This window comes from Pistacia vera, unplaced genomic scaffold (assembly GCF_008641045.1).
Source record: "Pistacia vera cultivar Batoury unplaced genomic scaffold, PisVer_v2 Contig152, whole genome shotgun sequence".
Taxonomy (NCBI): Eukaryota; Viridiplantae; Streptophyta; class Magnoliopsida; order Sapindales; family Anacardiaceae; genus Pistacia; species Pistacia vera.
The window spans coordinates 100,553-116,710 of NW_022195597.1; the positions used below are offsets into that span (position 1 = coordinate 100,553).

Genomic DNA, 16,158 nt, shown 5'->3' on the forward strand with positions numbered 1-16,158 from the left:
TCACATCAAGAATTCTTTCAAAGGATACATTTTGTAAAAATACTCAGAAACTCTACAGTCTTAGTAGTCAAGAAATCTGTGAGATTCAAATATTCAATATGCTAACCTAATGGAGTTGAACACTTAAGCCTCTTAGCTAAAACCAAAGGTGTTAACCATTGCAGACTCAACCAAAGTATATAATACTTTTCAATAACATCGGATGTATTTGTATAAAGCGATCTTACATGAGGTAAATGAAATAAACCCAAACTAATTATTATAACTTGCATCTGGGAGTATAATAAAGTATCAATACATCGACAGTAAAATATGCAACCTTATAATGTAAAACTTATAATATGCACTACAGTGCTATATAATAGTTGCCCTTGCATCTTTATTTAGTTTCTAACGAAAACATTGCACAGTTCTGCTCTTATCCATATCAAACATAGTAAGTTCACACAAAATACTTATCTCACAACAAAATGAAGAGATGCAGCGCACTTATAGGCTTGCATAAAGTAGATAAAAGTGTGGAGAAGGCGTGATATCCATGTCTGCATGCCTTTAAGAAGCTTTCCATGAAGACAGTGGTGGAGTTTCGGAGTCCTTGTAAGTAGCAAAGTCACTCATATATCTTTCACCCTTTACAGCATCTGCTGCAGCAATGGATTCAAGTTCAGCCATTTCTTCTGGAGTTAGTTTCACAGACAACGCTTTAATATTTTGGTTGAAGTTTTCGATTTTGGTGGTTCCAGGAATTGGACAAACATCATCTCCTTGGTGATGAACCCAGGCTAGTGCAAGCTGTGATGTGGTGCATCCTTTCTTTGCTGCTATCTCATTAACATGCTCAAATAACTTCTTGTTATGCTCCAGATTTTCAGGTTGCAACCTGGGTAAAGACTGCAAAATTTGGAATATAAAGTTTGTTACGTTAGAGGAGAGGTCACATGAGAACAACAACAGTATTACCACCCCTTTCCCCACAAGACTTAGCCTGCTTGCCCCGCACTGCACAAAGCGTTGTGCTAGAAAACATGTGTTGAATGTAAATGTAATACATTACAAATACTAACAATTAAATTGTGGTTTACAGACCTGTCTAAAATCATCTTTTGACATATTTTCAAGCAACTTAGGCCCCGATGAAAAGAATCCTCGTCCTAGAGGACTGTATGCAACAATCCCAATGCCAAGTTCCCTGAGAAATCAACAAGATTGTGTTAGTGTTTTATTTTTCGTAATCTCTTTTTTATTCGACCCAACGCAATTAGTTAGTCCCATTAATGCCTTACCTGCAAGTAGGAACAATATCTTCCTCTACATCCCGTGACCATAAGGACCATTCCAATTGCACAGCTGTTATTGGATGAACAGCATGAGCTCGTCTAATTGTTGAAGAAGATGCTTCAGATAGACCAATATACTTTATTTTGCCTTCTTCAACTAGTTTTTTGAGTTCCCCAATCTTTCAAAACACAAAAGAAAAGAAACAAAAATTAGTGTATGCCTCATAGGAAGCTTGTTCAGAAGATATGATCAACATAAGGAACAAAGCCAAATGTACAAAAAAGGCAAAGTGTTGAACTCTGTGAGTTCAGATTGTTAAGTGTAAAAATATGGCTGAAGTCAACAAGGATTGATGCTCACAACCCAACAAATATTACACTGTTTGAGTTCAGATGCTATCAATAATGATCCAATGATGATTTGAATTTCCCCACAAATATTTCCCTAGAGGACAATAGAAAACAAACAAGGATAATTTCTTGATATGAGCTTTTATTTTATAAACAATACCTGTGATCGGTAGTCAATAGAAAAAAATGTCAATTAAAAGTATCTCGACTGCGAATTAAAGTATCAGAAGAATGGACATGTTTCAGTAAGCTTAGATTAGGAGAGGGTCTGAGTTAAGAGAGATACTCCTAACGACTGCCTCATTTATAACTATATTTCATCTCCCTTCAATGAACTATAACCCACATGTGAGACTGCCTTTCAATTATAGCATCAGTAATATACCTCAAACTGAACTAAATGATATAAACATCTCCCTTGTCTTACCAGCAAACAGACATAAATGCATTCTCCATGCAGGCCAGATCTCTACCGTATTGACACTCCCCTAAACAGAGTGCTTGTAGTCTCCAGTACACATCAATAAGGCATGGATAATGCCACACATTTTCAATAAAGAACAAGAGAAACAGGAAGAACCTCTGATCAATGTAACTACTCTCATTCATTCAATTTGAAAGAAACTTAAAAGAAACCTTGTTAGCTGCAGGCCGTTCAATTGGTTAAACTGATTTAGCCGCATAATAATGTGCACAAATAACAATCTAAATGTGATTTTGATTAATAGTACTAATTAACAAGCAGAGTAAAATTTTAACAAGGGGCAAACCGTGACTTCAATGGGAACTCGAGTGTCAATCCGATGTTGGTAGTAAAGATCAATACAATCAACATCTAGCCGCTTCAAGCTCGCCTCACAGGCAGCCCTCACATAGGCCGGATCCCCACGTATTTCCCTTTTGCCGTCCGCAAAGCTGATACCAAATTTAGAGGCCAATTCAACTCTTTCTCTCATCCCTCCCTTCAAAGCCTGCCCAAATTCACGTTAAAAAAAAAACCTACAATCAAGTTTAAAACCCTATACAAATCCACAGCTAAAAAATAAGCCAAAAACATAGCCTAAAACAACATGACAAAGTTTTACTAACTTCCCAAAAAATGTAACATATTGGCTTCAAAAAATCATCAAAAACCTCGTCTAAATTATGAAATCATCATCTCATCCATCTTTTCTCCTTCATTTCCCAACCATATGGATGCATGACACATATGCAATTAGAGCAAAATAAAATACACAATCTTTTAAAAAAATTCTCTGTTCATTATCCAAACCCAGTCGGTGTATGATCAAGTCAGGCCTGAAGAAACTCAACAAAACACACAAGAAAGTAAAGAAAGAGAGAAAAAGAGTGAACCTTGCCGAGAAGAATTTCATTGGTGTGAGGTCCATACACATCAGAAGTGTCAAGAAAACTGACACCACTGTTGATGGCATGGTGGATCAAGGCGATCATTTCAGGCTCAGGTTTTGGAGGGCCATAGAAGGCTGACATGCCCATGCAGCCTAAGCCTTGAGCTGAAACTTCCAGGCCTTGTGAGCCAAGCTTTATTCTCTTCACTGTCGCCATTAATTTCTCTGTATTTCTGGTTGAATTTTGATGGTAAAGTAAATGAGTTCGAGACTGTGAAGTGGGGTTGTGTTGTGTGGATTGCTTTGCCTTTGTATGGCCGGCCACTTTTTATAGTGTTTGAGTGAGTGAGCTGGGTGACGACATGCTTAGGTAAGCTCTTACGGATAGTAAAGGGACGAAAGTAAGAGAAACAAAAGAGTTTGGGGTTTTTTGGTGTCAATATTTCTAGTATTGTCCGTCCAATTTTGGACTCATGTAACAAGTTAATTATGGAAAAATAGGATTGACTAAAAGAGGGTTTATTATTTTTATTTGTTAGTATGGATGTGGTAAGAGCTTACTTGAGCATAGCATCATTCTCCAATCAAATTCAACCATCATTTATTTATTCAGAAATACTAGACTCATAAACCCTTTTCACAAACTTTCTCTTACAAACGCGACGTGTCAATTTATAATTTGACAACTTATAATAGGTCTTGCCTGACCAAATACGAATTGACTAATTACGAACTATTACGTCAGCGTTTGTGAGAAAAAATTGTGAGAAGTGTTTATTAACCTATTTTTATTCTTATTTTTTATATGTTCATTTTCCAAAGGTCAATTTACAAGAATGGGTTTTACGTATAAACTATTCTTACCATAACTCAAAGCTGACTAGATAATGGAAGAAGCATGATGAGTTTATCTCTTAAAACCCACAAATTGTTTGCTCGTTACTTACCTCCCTTTTACTACTAGTAAGTGCTTACTTAAGCTATCGTCTCAAATTAAAGAGGATCCACAATAACGTAATGGAATTTAGACAAGCATTAGATACGCTTTGGTGTTGGTGTAGTAGTTTGAATCCACAATAAGAAATTCTCAAAAGAAATATTTTATAGATTTTATTAATCAAAAGTTCGAATAATTTAAATATAATAACCGTATTTATAATAACCTTAAACAAATAAGAAAATTAAATAAATTAAAAATTCACTAAACATATCATTATTCTATATAACTTCCAAAACAGTCCTATGCATATGTTGTTTTTTTGTGAGTGGAGTGGTTTTGGTGATGGTGCCTTAAAAACAAAAAAAGAAGTGAAAGGAAGGGTGTACTTGGTGGCTAGATTCATGGAATATAACTATTTGATCAATTATGGAAATTATAATAATATCCCAACCAATGTTTTGAAACCAAGTCCGGCCCGACTGATTCAATCGGTCGAATCGGGAACCAGGGGTTGGGCTGGGTCAATCAGGGGTGAAAACCGATAATTGCAATTACCCTGGTATGACCTACGGTTGGACCGACGTCACTATATATAGCAATCCACCGATCCAACCTTTATTTCGATTTTCATTTGGATTCCATCGAATTTTAAATTAACTTGGTTATTTCTTCATTTTAGTAGATTGCTACAAAGTTTATCATAAAGGCAAGTTTAATGTTTGCTATACTAGCTATCATTTGGTTCATTTTTATTCAATGAGCAAAAGTCTTATGAAAAATTCAAGATCGATTAACTCTTTTAAAATACCCAAAAATCTTTCGAATTTTTCTAGAAAAGTTTTTATTATGGATTCTATGTGTTTTTTTTATGGATTCAAGAAACTCTCTCCTAAATAAAAAAACTTGGCCTCTTTAAATAAAATCAAAGGTGTTAACCATTGAGAACTCAACGAAAACATCATTGAGAGATGATCAAAACAATTATTATAACTTGCATCTTACTATATTTAGTTTGTGTTGGTAAAGTGCAGAAAGTGTGCAGACTTCAGCAAGTTGGTAAAGTGCAGAAAGTGTGCAGAGTCCAGCAAGTTGCAGTCTCGGTTGAGACCAAGTGTTAAATAAAATCCGTATAACTAAGTTGCTAGTACTTAAAGTTAGTTTGTTACTAGAGTTAAGATGTATGGTTAGTCAGTTACAACTCTGGTTAAACCAAGCACTATAAAAGTGCTTCTACAGTGTATTCTCTTTTAAGAAAATAAGCAAAAAAACGCAGTTCCCAGAATTAGCTTCTTCTTCGTCTCTTTCTCTGTTTTTCGTTTCTTTCTCTGCTTTCTACTTGAAACTTCGCATGGTATCAGAGCCATTGACTAGCGTCTAGTATGGTTGATCTGACACAATTTTCTTCATCACAAAACAACTCAAACACCAAAGTGATTACCGAGTCAATCAATTTCTTAAATCCACATTCAATGTCATCTTCATCCCTCCCTGCTATTTCCCCCAAATTAACTAGGGATAACTATAGGTTTTGGAAATCTCAAATCCTCTTTGCGATTGGATCTCACGATTTAGAGGAACAACTCACCGGATTGATTGCATGTCCAGCTCTTTTTGTCAAAGTTCAAGCTGAAGGAGCTGATGGTTCAACGGAAAAGAAACCTAATCCAGAATACAGTTAGTGGAAGAAGACCGACAAGCTTTTGGTAAGCTGGCTTTTGAGCTCAATTTCAGAGTCTATGTTCAGTGTAATCTCAAAATGTCAGTTTTTTGCGGATATTTGGTTGACTCTGGAAAAAGAGTTTATCATAGAATCAAGAACAAGAATGTTGCATGTTAAAACTTTACTAGAAAACACTAAAAAAGACAACCGCAGTATCCATGAATATTTTGTCAAAATGAAAAGCTTTGCTGAGAATTTGACAACAAATGGGATAACAATTACTGATGAAGAGTTGATAAACTGCATTATGGATGGTCTCAATTCGAAATAGTTGTCAATATTACCACACGTCTAGAGTCTAAGCTTGATCCACTAACAGTACAAGAAACTCAAATAATCTTACAGAAGTTTGAGCTTAGGTTAGAGAAAGCAAATCTCATGATGAACTCAGTCATCAACAATGAGTTTCATGGAAGTTCAGTTTATCTTGCAAATGTATCACTTGATCTGAACAACAAAAGTCATCAGCATGACATAACTCAACTCAAATCTGGACAGACTCCCACTGGACACTCTTCATTTGCTGTTCAATCCCTTACATTTTCAGTATCAATGTATCCTTCTCCACAGTATGTTCATGAACCACCTCAATTTGCTCCACAAAATCATTTTTATCCAACTCAATTTACTGGTGGCAGAGGCAGAGGCAGAGGAGTAGGTATAGCAAAGTTTATTTGTCAAGTCTATGGTAAGACTGGACACTTGGCACTGAACTGCTATCACAGATTCGATGTTAATTTTATTGGAGGAAGTGCTTCTTTGGGCAGAACCAACTTTGTGCAGAATTATCCTAGACCTCCAGCATTGTTTCAGCCTTAAGCATCGTTTCAAGGAACAAATTTCCCGTTTCAATATTTCCCACAGACTGCTGCTGGACATATGAATGCTCCAAATAATGCACCTGGTTTCCCAACTTCGTCCTATTCTAATACTGGACCGCAGCATTCTTCTCAGAACATTTTCTTCACAGCATCTGCTTCCACTTCAGGACTGCCTCAATCACATCCAGGAACTCAAGGTGGTACACCTGGTACTAATAATCAGGTGTTTCTATCTCAAACACAGCCTCAAAATTATCAAGATCATGGAGCCAACTATATTCCCACACCATCCACAATTCAAGACTCCTCTTGATACATGGATTATGGTGCCACAGACCCTGTTACACCAAACCTGTCTCAGCTAACTCTGAACTCCAGTTATACCGGCAATGAGCAGCTCAAGGTTGGAAATGGTGAACTTTTCCTATATCTCATATTGGTCTTGCTTTATTACCTTGCCATCCTAAATTTTCCAGATCACTTTATCTCAAAAATGTGTTGTGTGTGCCACATATTACTAAGAATTTGTTAAGCATATCTAAATTTACTAGGGATAATAATGTTATAGTTGAATTTTTTGCTGACTATTGTATGGTAAAGGACAAATAATCCAAAACTGTTCTACTCCAAGGATAGCTTAAAGCTGGCCTATACCAACTTCAAATTCTAGATGTCTCCTCTTATTCAACATCAAATCTGCCTGTTGCTTCTTCAAAGTCTTCAAGCTCAGCTTTGCACTCTTCTATTACTGTCTTTGAACAACCCTTATCATCCTCTCATTCAATGTATTGTTTCAATTCTGACAATAATGTAGCTGGTTGTCTTAAAGCTTTTGATAATCACAATGTTGCTCATACTGTTCCTACTTTTGTATCCACATGTAATGAGCCTACTATTGATAATAAAAGTGCATTGTTTCAAGCTTTACCTGCTAAAAAAACTAGTGGACTATTATGGCACAGAAGATTAGGTCACCCCAATGCCACAATTCTTGCAAAAATTTTACTTTCTCTGCAAATAAATCCCAAAGTTAAGACTAATCTTGATTTTTGCACAACATGCCAATTCGGCAAACTGCATCAGTCCACCTTTCCCAGATCTAGCTCTAGAGCTACCAAACCTTTGGAATTAGTCCATTAAGACCTTTGGGCTCCCTCCCCTGTTCCATCCCCTGAAGGATTCAAGTATTAAATCCAATATTTAGATGATTATAGTAGGTTCACTTGGGTTTTTCCTTTGAAAGTTAAATTTGAAACCCAAAGTATCTTTAAACAGTTCCATAAGTTGGCTGAAAGACAGTTCAGTACTCCTCTAAAGTGTGTCCAAACTGATTGGGGTGGTGAGTACCGGAGCCTAGTCCCTTACTTCCTTGCTCATGGTATTCTTTTTCGTCATCCATGTCCTTACACTCACCAACAAAATGGATGATTGGTAAGGAAACATCGTCAAATAGTTGAACAAGGTCTCACATTGTTAGCCCAAGCTAGTATGCCCTTAAAACACTAGTGGTTGGCTTTTCAAACAGCATCCTTTCTCACTAATATATTACCTACACCAATTCTGGCCAATCAGTCACCATTCCAAGTGTTGTTTAACAAAATTCCAGATTATTCAGTAATTAGAGTCTTTGGTTGTGTAGCCTTTCCCTTTACTATACCCTATAATGCTCACAAGTTTGATTTTCATACTATTAAGTGCACTTTTGTTGGATATAGTCTTCATCACAAAGGATACAAATGTTTGGATTCAAATGGCAAGATTTATATTTGTTCTAGTGTCAAATTTGATGAAAATTGTTTTCCTTTTGCTCAAAATCCTTGTCCTTCTTACAATGATAATTCCTTTTCTCAAGTTTCTAATGACATGTCTACTTTGGTTGCTGATCAGTTTCCATTTCCTTTATCATCCTCACATCTGCCTACTTTTTCTTCTTTGCCTCACTCAACCACTCAACCACAAAGTAAGTCACATGGTCAATCTCATGTTCACTGTGATGGTCAGTCTCATGGTTCTGTGATACCCTTACCAACAGGTCAACAACATAATTCAACTATAGCTACATTACCCCAGTCCACTTTACCAACAAGTTCAACTTCATTTGATTTGCCCCATGAACTTCGTGTGTCTTCTGCACCCCAGCCTGATTCACATTCTAATCAAAATCACCAGCTTACAAACTCCACAAATACTGCAGATCTAAATCCTTCAACCTCCACAAACACCATAACCTACTCACCTACTCTTATAGATCAGTCATTTGCCTCCCAACTTGATTTAAATCCCAATCCAAATCACCAGCTTACAAACTCCACAAATACTGCAGATTCAAATCCTTCAACCTCCACAAACACCACCACTTACTCACCTACTCTCATAGATCAGTCTCCTGGTCCTATTCACCTTACTATCGACCTGCCCTTTGATAACCAGCCTGCTACATGCTCAAACTCATCCTCTAAAGGTATCAATCTTTATGTTGATCTTCCACTTAAAACTCTATCTCACCCTCCTAACATTCATCATATGCTTACAAGATCTAAAACCAAGTCTCCCTATTCTATGTTAGTAACCTCTACCTCAACAATCTCCCACCTTGACACCACAGAACCCACCAGTACCACTGAAGCTCTCTCCCATCCTTCTTGGAAGGCTACCATGGAAGATGAGTTCACTGCTCTCTTATCCAACAACACCTGGGAACTTGTATCAGCTGAGCCTGACATGAATATTGTTGGCTGCAAGTGGGTGTTCAGGATTAAACATAACTCAGATGGGTCTATTCAGAGATACAAAGCGAGGTTAGTTGCTAAGGGCTTCCAACAAACTCCTGGTATTGACTACATTGAAAGCTTCAGTCCGGTTATTAAATCATCAACCATCAGAGTTGTTTTAAGCTTGGTTGTCTCTTATGGATGGGATATACAATAAGTGGACGTCAATAATGCATTCTTGAATGGGGAACTTAGTGAAACAGTCTATATGTCTCAGCCTCAAGGTTTTGTTGATCCTAAAGCTCCTCTTCATGTATGAAAACTGGTCAAAGCTCTTTATGGCCTCAAACAGGCTCCCCGGGCCTGGTTTGATAAGCTTAAACATGCCTTTCTGAAATGGGGTTTTGTGACTTCTGTGGCAGATTCGAGTCTCTTTATATACAGGAAAAATGGTCAAGTCATGTATGTTATTGTCTACGTAGATGATATACTTTTGACAGGTCTTGATGCTACTTTTGTTCATGAGATTGTTCACAAGCTGAATGTTGATTTTGCTTTGAAAAACTTGGGATCTCTCAAATACTTCCTAGGTTTTGAGGTTCATCGAAATGCATCAGGTTTGCATATGAGTCAGGCTAAGTATGTTCATGATCTTCTTGTCAAGACTGGGATGATGGATTCAAATCCATGTTCAACACCAATGGCCGTAGGTAGCAAACTCACCTTTGAGGATAGTGCCTTGTTTGAAAAACCAGCCCTTTATCGGAGTACCATTGGATCTCTCCAATACCTCACATTATCAAGACCTGAAATAGCCTACTCAATCAACAAACTCAGCCAATTTCTTAAAGCCCCAACTCAGCTACATTGGCAAGTTTGCAAGAGACTACTACGATACCTTAAAGGCATTATCAACTTTGGCATTTAGTTCAGCAAAATATCCAGATTTCATTTAGAATGTTTTACTGATGCTGATTGGGCAGGAGACATTCAAGATTGCAGATCCACAAGTGGGTGTTGTGTGTTCCTTGGCTCCAATTTGTTGCAATGGAGTTCATGCAAACAAAGGGTTGTTTCACTGTCCTCTACCGAGGCAGAATACAGGGCACTTGCCCAAGGTGCAACTGAGCTATCATGGTTTCGAAGCTTGTTCTCTGAAATGGGTATCACTCTCTCTGAAATTCCAGTAATCTAGTGTGATAATTAGAGTGCAGGCTCTCTTGAATCCAACCCTGTTTTCCATGCTCGTACTAAGCACATTGAACTAGATGCACATTATATTAGAGAGCAAGTTGCCTCCAACTTTGTAAAAGTTCAATATATTCCCACTGAGCGTCAAACAGCTGACATCTTCACCAAATCCCTCTCCACTTCAAGATTTGAGCTGCTCAGAAATAAACTCAATGTTACTACACCCACTGCTCTCACTGATTCTGCTTCTGGTTCCTCTCAGAATGCTTCAGTTGTTACTGCACTCACTGCTCTTACTAGTTCTGCTTCTGGTTCCTCTCAGCCTGCTTCAGTCTAAAAGTAGCTGCAGTCTCGTTTGAGGACAGATATTGATAAAAGTTAGACTTTAGTGCAGTTCAGTTTTTAGCAAGAAAAATGTAGTCCAGCAAGGAAAATGTAGTCCAGTTTATTGATAAAAGTCAGACTTTAGTGCAGTTCAGTTTTCAGCAAGGAAAATGCAGTTCAGTTTTCAGCAAGGAAAATGTAGTTCAGTTTTCAGCAAGAAACATGTAGTCCAGCAGGGAAAATGTAGTCCAGTTTTCAGTAAGAAAAATGCAGTCCAGCAAGTCCAGTTTTTTTTTTTCAGGATTCTAGTTTCAGCAAAAAAAAAAAAAAAAAAAAAAAATGCAGTCCAGACTTCAGTAAGAAAAGTGGTCCAGACTTCAGCAAGAAAAGTGCAGTCTCGTTTGAGGGAAGATGTTGGTAAATAGCAGAATTCCAACCTTAGCAAGGAGCAGTCTTGTTTGAGGGAAGATGTTGGTAAAATGCAGAATGTCAAACAATCCAGAATGTCAAACAAGCTGCAGTCTTGTTTGCAGTCTTGTTTGAGGGAAGATGTTGGTAAAGTGCAGAAAGTGTGCAGACTTCAGCAAGTTGGTAAAGTGCAGAAAGTGTGCAGACTCCAGCAAGTTGCAGTCTCGGTTGAGACCAAGTGTTAAATAAAATCCGTATAATTAAGTTGCTAGTACTTAAAGTTAGTTTGTTACTGGAGTTAAGATGTATGGTTAGTCAGTTACAACTCTGGTTAAACCAAGCACTAAAAGTGCTTCTACAGTGTATTCTCTTTTAAGAAAATAAGCAAAAAAACGCAGTTCCCAGAATCAGTTTCTTCTTCGTCTCTTTCTCTGTTTTTCGTTTCTTTCTCTGCTTTCTACTTGAAACTTGACAGTTTGAAACAAAACATTACACTCTTCTTCTTATCCATATAAAACATAGTAATTTAACGTAAAATATATACTTATCCTAACAGCAAAATAAATTCTTCTTTTTTCATGTCTAAATACATGGCTTTAAGCAGCTTTCCATGAAGACAGCGATGGAGTTTCAGAGTTCTTATAACTAGCGTAGCTATACATATCTCTATCACCCTTTTTGGCATCCACCGAAGCAATGGATTCAAGTTCAGCCATTTCTTCCGGAGTCAGTTTCACAGACAACGCTTTAATATTTTGATTGAAGTTCTCCATCTTCGTGGTTCCAGGAATTGGACATATATTATCTCTTAGGTGATGAACCCAGGCCAAGGCAAGCTATGATGTGGTGCATCCTTTCTTTTCTGATATTTCATTAACACGCTCAAAATTGGGAGATTACAAATTTATGAAATAGTAATGGTATTAGCACATCAAAAGGCATGTACTTTTTTGTCTCATAGATAGAGTCCACGATATATTATAATTTTTTTTCAATGAAATTAACATGATTTCTAGAACACATATTCAAACCACACATATAAAAAATATAAATGAGATTTTTTTTTCTAAAATATCAAATTATTATTATTATTATTTGTTAGTATGGATGTGGTAAGAGCTTACTTGAGCATAGCATCATTCTCCAAACAAATTCAACCATCATTTATTTATTCACTAATACTATACTCACAAACCCTTTTTATTAACTTTCTCTTATAAACGCGACGTGTCAGCTCATAATTAGTCAACTCATAATTGGTCAGTTCACAATAAGTCTTGTTTGACCAAATACGAATTGACCAATTGCGAGCTGTTACGTCAACGTTTGTGAAAGAAAGTTGTAAGAAGTGTTTGTCAACCTATTTTTATTCTTATTTTTTATATGTTCTTTTTCCAAGGGTCAATCTACAAGAATGGGTTTTATATATAAACTATTCTTACCATAACTCAAAGTTGACTAGATAATAGAAGAAGCATGATGAGTTTATCTCTTAAAACCCACAAATTGTTTGTTCATTTATGCAACTCCCTTTACTACTAGTAAGTGCTTACTTAAGCTATCGTCTCAAATTAAAGAGGATCCACAATAACGTAATGGAATTTAGACAAGCACTAGATACGCTTTGGTGTTGTAGTTTGAATCCACAATAAGAAATTCTCAAAAGAGATATTTTATAGATTTTATTAATCAAAAGTTCAAATAATTTAAATATAATAACCGTATTTATAATAACCTTAAACAAATAAGAAAATTAAATAAATTAAAAATTCACTAAACATATCATTATTCTAAATAGCTTCCAAAACAGTCCTATGCATGTGTTGCTTTTTTGTGAGTGGAGTGGTTTTGGTGATGGTGCCTTAAAAATATAAAAAGAATTTAAGGGGGAAAAAAAAAAAAAAAAAAAACAGAAGTGAAAGGAAGGGTGTGCTTGGTGGCTAGATTCATGGAATATAACTATTTGATCAATTATGGAAATTATAATAATATCCCAACCAATGTTTTGGAAACAAGTCCAGCCCAACTGATTCAATCGATCGAATCGGGAACCAAGGACTAAGCCGGGTCGATCAGGGGTGAAAACCAATAATTGCAGTTAACCTGGTATGACTTACGGTTTGATTGACGCCACTATATATAGTGACCCACCGGTCCAACCTTTATTTAGATTTTGATTTAGATTCCATTGAATTTTAAATTAACTTGGTTATTTCTTCGTTTTAGTAGATTACTACAAAGTTTATCATAAAGGCGTTTGGTTAATGTTTGCTATACTAGCTATCATTTGGTTCATTTTTAAATTTTAATCAACGAGCAAAAGTCTTATAAAAAATTCAAGATTGATTAACTCTTTTAAAATACCCAAAAATCTTTCGAATTTTTCTAATTCTTATTCTTTTTCTAGTAATATAATAGTAGAGAAGTTTTTATTATGGATTCGATGTGTTTTTTTATGGATTCAAGAAACTCTCTCCTAAATAAAAAACTTGGCCTCTTTAGATAAAATCAAAGGTGTTAACCATTGAGAACTCAACGAAAACATCATTGAGAGATGACCAAAACAATTATTATAACTTGCATCTTACTTTATTTAGTTTGAAACAAAACATTACACTCTTCTTCTTTTCCATATAAAACATAGTAATTTAACGTAAAATATATACTTATCCTAACAGCAAAATAAATTCTTCTTTCTTCATGTCTAAATATACATGGCTTTAAGCAGCTTTGCATGAAGACAGCGATGGAATTTCAGAGTTCTTATAACTAGCGTAGCTATACATATCTCTATCACACTTTTTGGCATCCACCGAAGCAATGGATTCAAGTTCAGCCATTTCTTCTGGAGTCAGTTTCACAGACAACGCTTTAATATTTTGATTGAAGTTCTCCATCTTCGTGGTTCCAGGAATTGGACATATATCATCTCTTCGGTGATGAACCCAGGCCAAGGCAAGCTATGATGTGGTGCATCCTTTCTTTTCTGATATTTCATTAACACGCTCAAACAACTTCTTGTTATGATCAAGATTTTCAGATTGCAACCTGGGTAACTTCTGCAAAATTTGGAATATAAATATTGATTAATTGACATTTACTAATTAAATAATTGAAGGGGTCAAACATAGATAACACATTTAAAAATATTTTATAATAAATAAAAAATTTATGGCTAAATTGGGCTTAGTGAGGGCATCAGCTCCCACTCAGTCCAATGTGAGTCTGTTCCTGATCACAAGTGTCAGTGTAAAACGCTCATTCGGACGTTATTATGTACCATATTGAAATAAAAAATAAAGTTAAACGACGCAACACTGGGAAACATGTAACCCAAGGTGCCCTTGCAACGTTTTCCTAATGCCATTTGTGTTGGACTACATGTATTATTCCAACACAATTAGAGTCTATTCTAACAAGTTTTCCATGGCGAGGAAGACTGTATTTCCTATAGTGATATGTAATACATTACAAAGACTACGAATCGAATTGTTGTTTACAAACCTGTCTGAAATCATCCTTTGAAATGTTTTCAAGCAACTTAGGCCCTGCTGAAAGGAATCCTCGTCCTAGAGGATTGTATGCAACAAAACCAATGCCAAGTTCCCTAAGAAGTTATTCAGCCGAATTGCATTAGAGTTTATCAATTTGGTTATTTTCTATAATCTGTCTTCTCTATTTGTCTATTATCAATTCAATTAGCCCCATTAATATATGCATATGCCTTACCTGCAATTAGTAGGAACAATCTCTTCCTCCACATCTCTTGCCCATAAAGACCATTCCAACTACATAGCTGTAATCGGATGAACAACATGAGCTCGTTTAATTGTTGAAGCACATGCCTTGGATAAAACTATATGCTTTATTTTGCCCTCTTTAACTAGTTTTTTCAGTTCTCCCATATTTCAAGACACACAAGAAAAGAACAAAAATTAGATGTATGTTTGACAACAAGCTTTTTCAGAACAAGTGATCCATACAAAGAACGAATAAACAATTGGAATGCAAGAATTTTAGGATCCAACATTTATTTTGGGATTAATGAGTAGTTTATTAATCCTCCCCTTATCACCAGAATATTGGCCTGCTCAGATGCGGACATGGATGGCAAAGTGCACGTCAGAGCAAGAAGGCTGGTTAGGATACAAAATTAATCTTTTTTGGTGCCGATTTGTATTGTCGGAGTAAGCCAGTATTCTAAAGGTGCCTCATAATGCATTACCACATCAGGTTGTTATTGTAAACATGATTTTAGACATTCAATACTAATCAACAAGCAGAATAATTGAAAGTTTATACATAAGAAAGGGCATACCGTGATTTCAATAGGAACTTGAATGTCAATGTGATGTATATAGTATAGATCAATACAATCAACATCTAGTCGCTTCAAGCTCCCCTCACAGGCAGCCCTCACATAAGAGATCATTTCAGGTTGAGGTTTTGGATGGCCATAGAAGGCCGACATGCCCATGCAGCCTAAGCCTTGAGCTGGAATCTCCAGCCCTTGTGAGCCAAGCTTGATTCTCTTCACTGTTGCCATTATTTTTTTCGGGTTTCTGGATTGGATTTTGATGGTAATTAAAGTGATTGTGAGCTTGAGAGTTGTGTTGATTAGCGGTGTTGTGGACTGCTTTTAGAGATGGCAATGGGCCTGATATTTCTGAGTACCCGGCCTGTCCCGTTTTGAAAAAGGTTGGGCTTTATCCGATGTTCACGGGCTTGGGCCTGATTTTAAGATCTGACCTCCGGATACCGGTCGGGCTTGGGTGTGTTTTTTAGGCCCGACCCGACAATTTTAATATTAATTATACTAAATTACCCTTATACAATATATTTAATTACAAGATTATCTTACATATATATACTTATTTTTCCCAAACTCTACATATATGGATGGATGCAATTTGTGAAAAGTTATTTATATATTTGGTGAGTATTCAAAAATAAATTAATATTTAAAAATTGTTTTTAGAATTAAAAAAATTAAAAATTAAAATTTATTAATATTTAAAAATTCACATTATAAAAATGGGTGGGCTTGGGCTGGGTCTGAGGTT

General features: G+C 36.2%; 1 protein-coding gene and 1 pseudogene across 1 annotated transcript; both read right to left on the reverse strand.

Moving 5' to 3' along the window:
- Positions 1–233: 233 nt before the first annotated feature.
- Positions 234–3,270, reverse strand: LOC116124433 (probable aldo-keto reductase 2). The gene is made up of 5 exons (XM_031410157.1): positions 2,985–3,270; positions 2,399–2,599; positions 1,284–1,456; positions 1,087–1,189; positions 234–891 (listed from the first exon to the last, which is right to left on the reverse strand). Exons 1-5 carry the CDS (start codon positions 3,195–3,197, stop codon positions 553–555), a joined length of 1,029 nt encoding a protein of 342 aa, XP_031266017.1. The 5' UTR covers positions 3,198–3,270; the 3' UTR covers positions 234–552.
- Positions 3,271–11,671: 8,401 nt separating this feature from the next.
- On the reverse strand, positions 11,672–15,641 carry LOC116124434 (annotated as a pseudogene).
- Between the last annotated feature and the right edge of the window lie 517 nt (positions 15,642–16,158).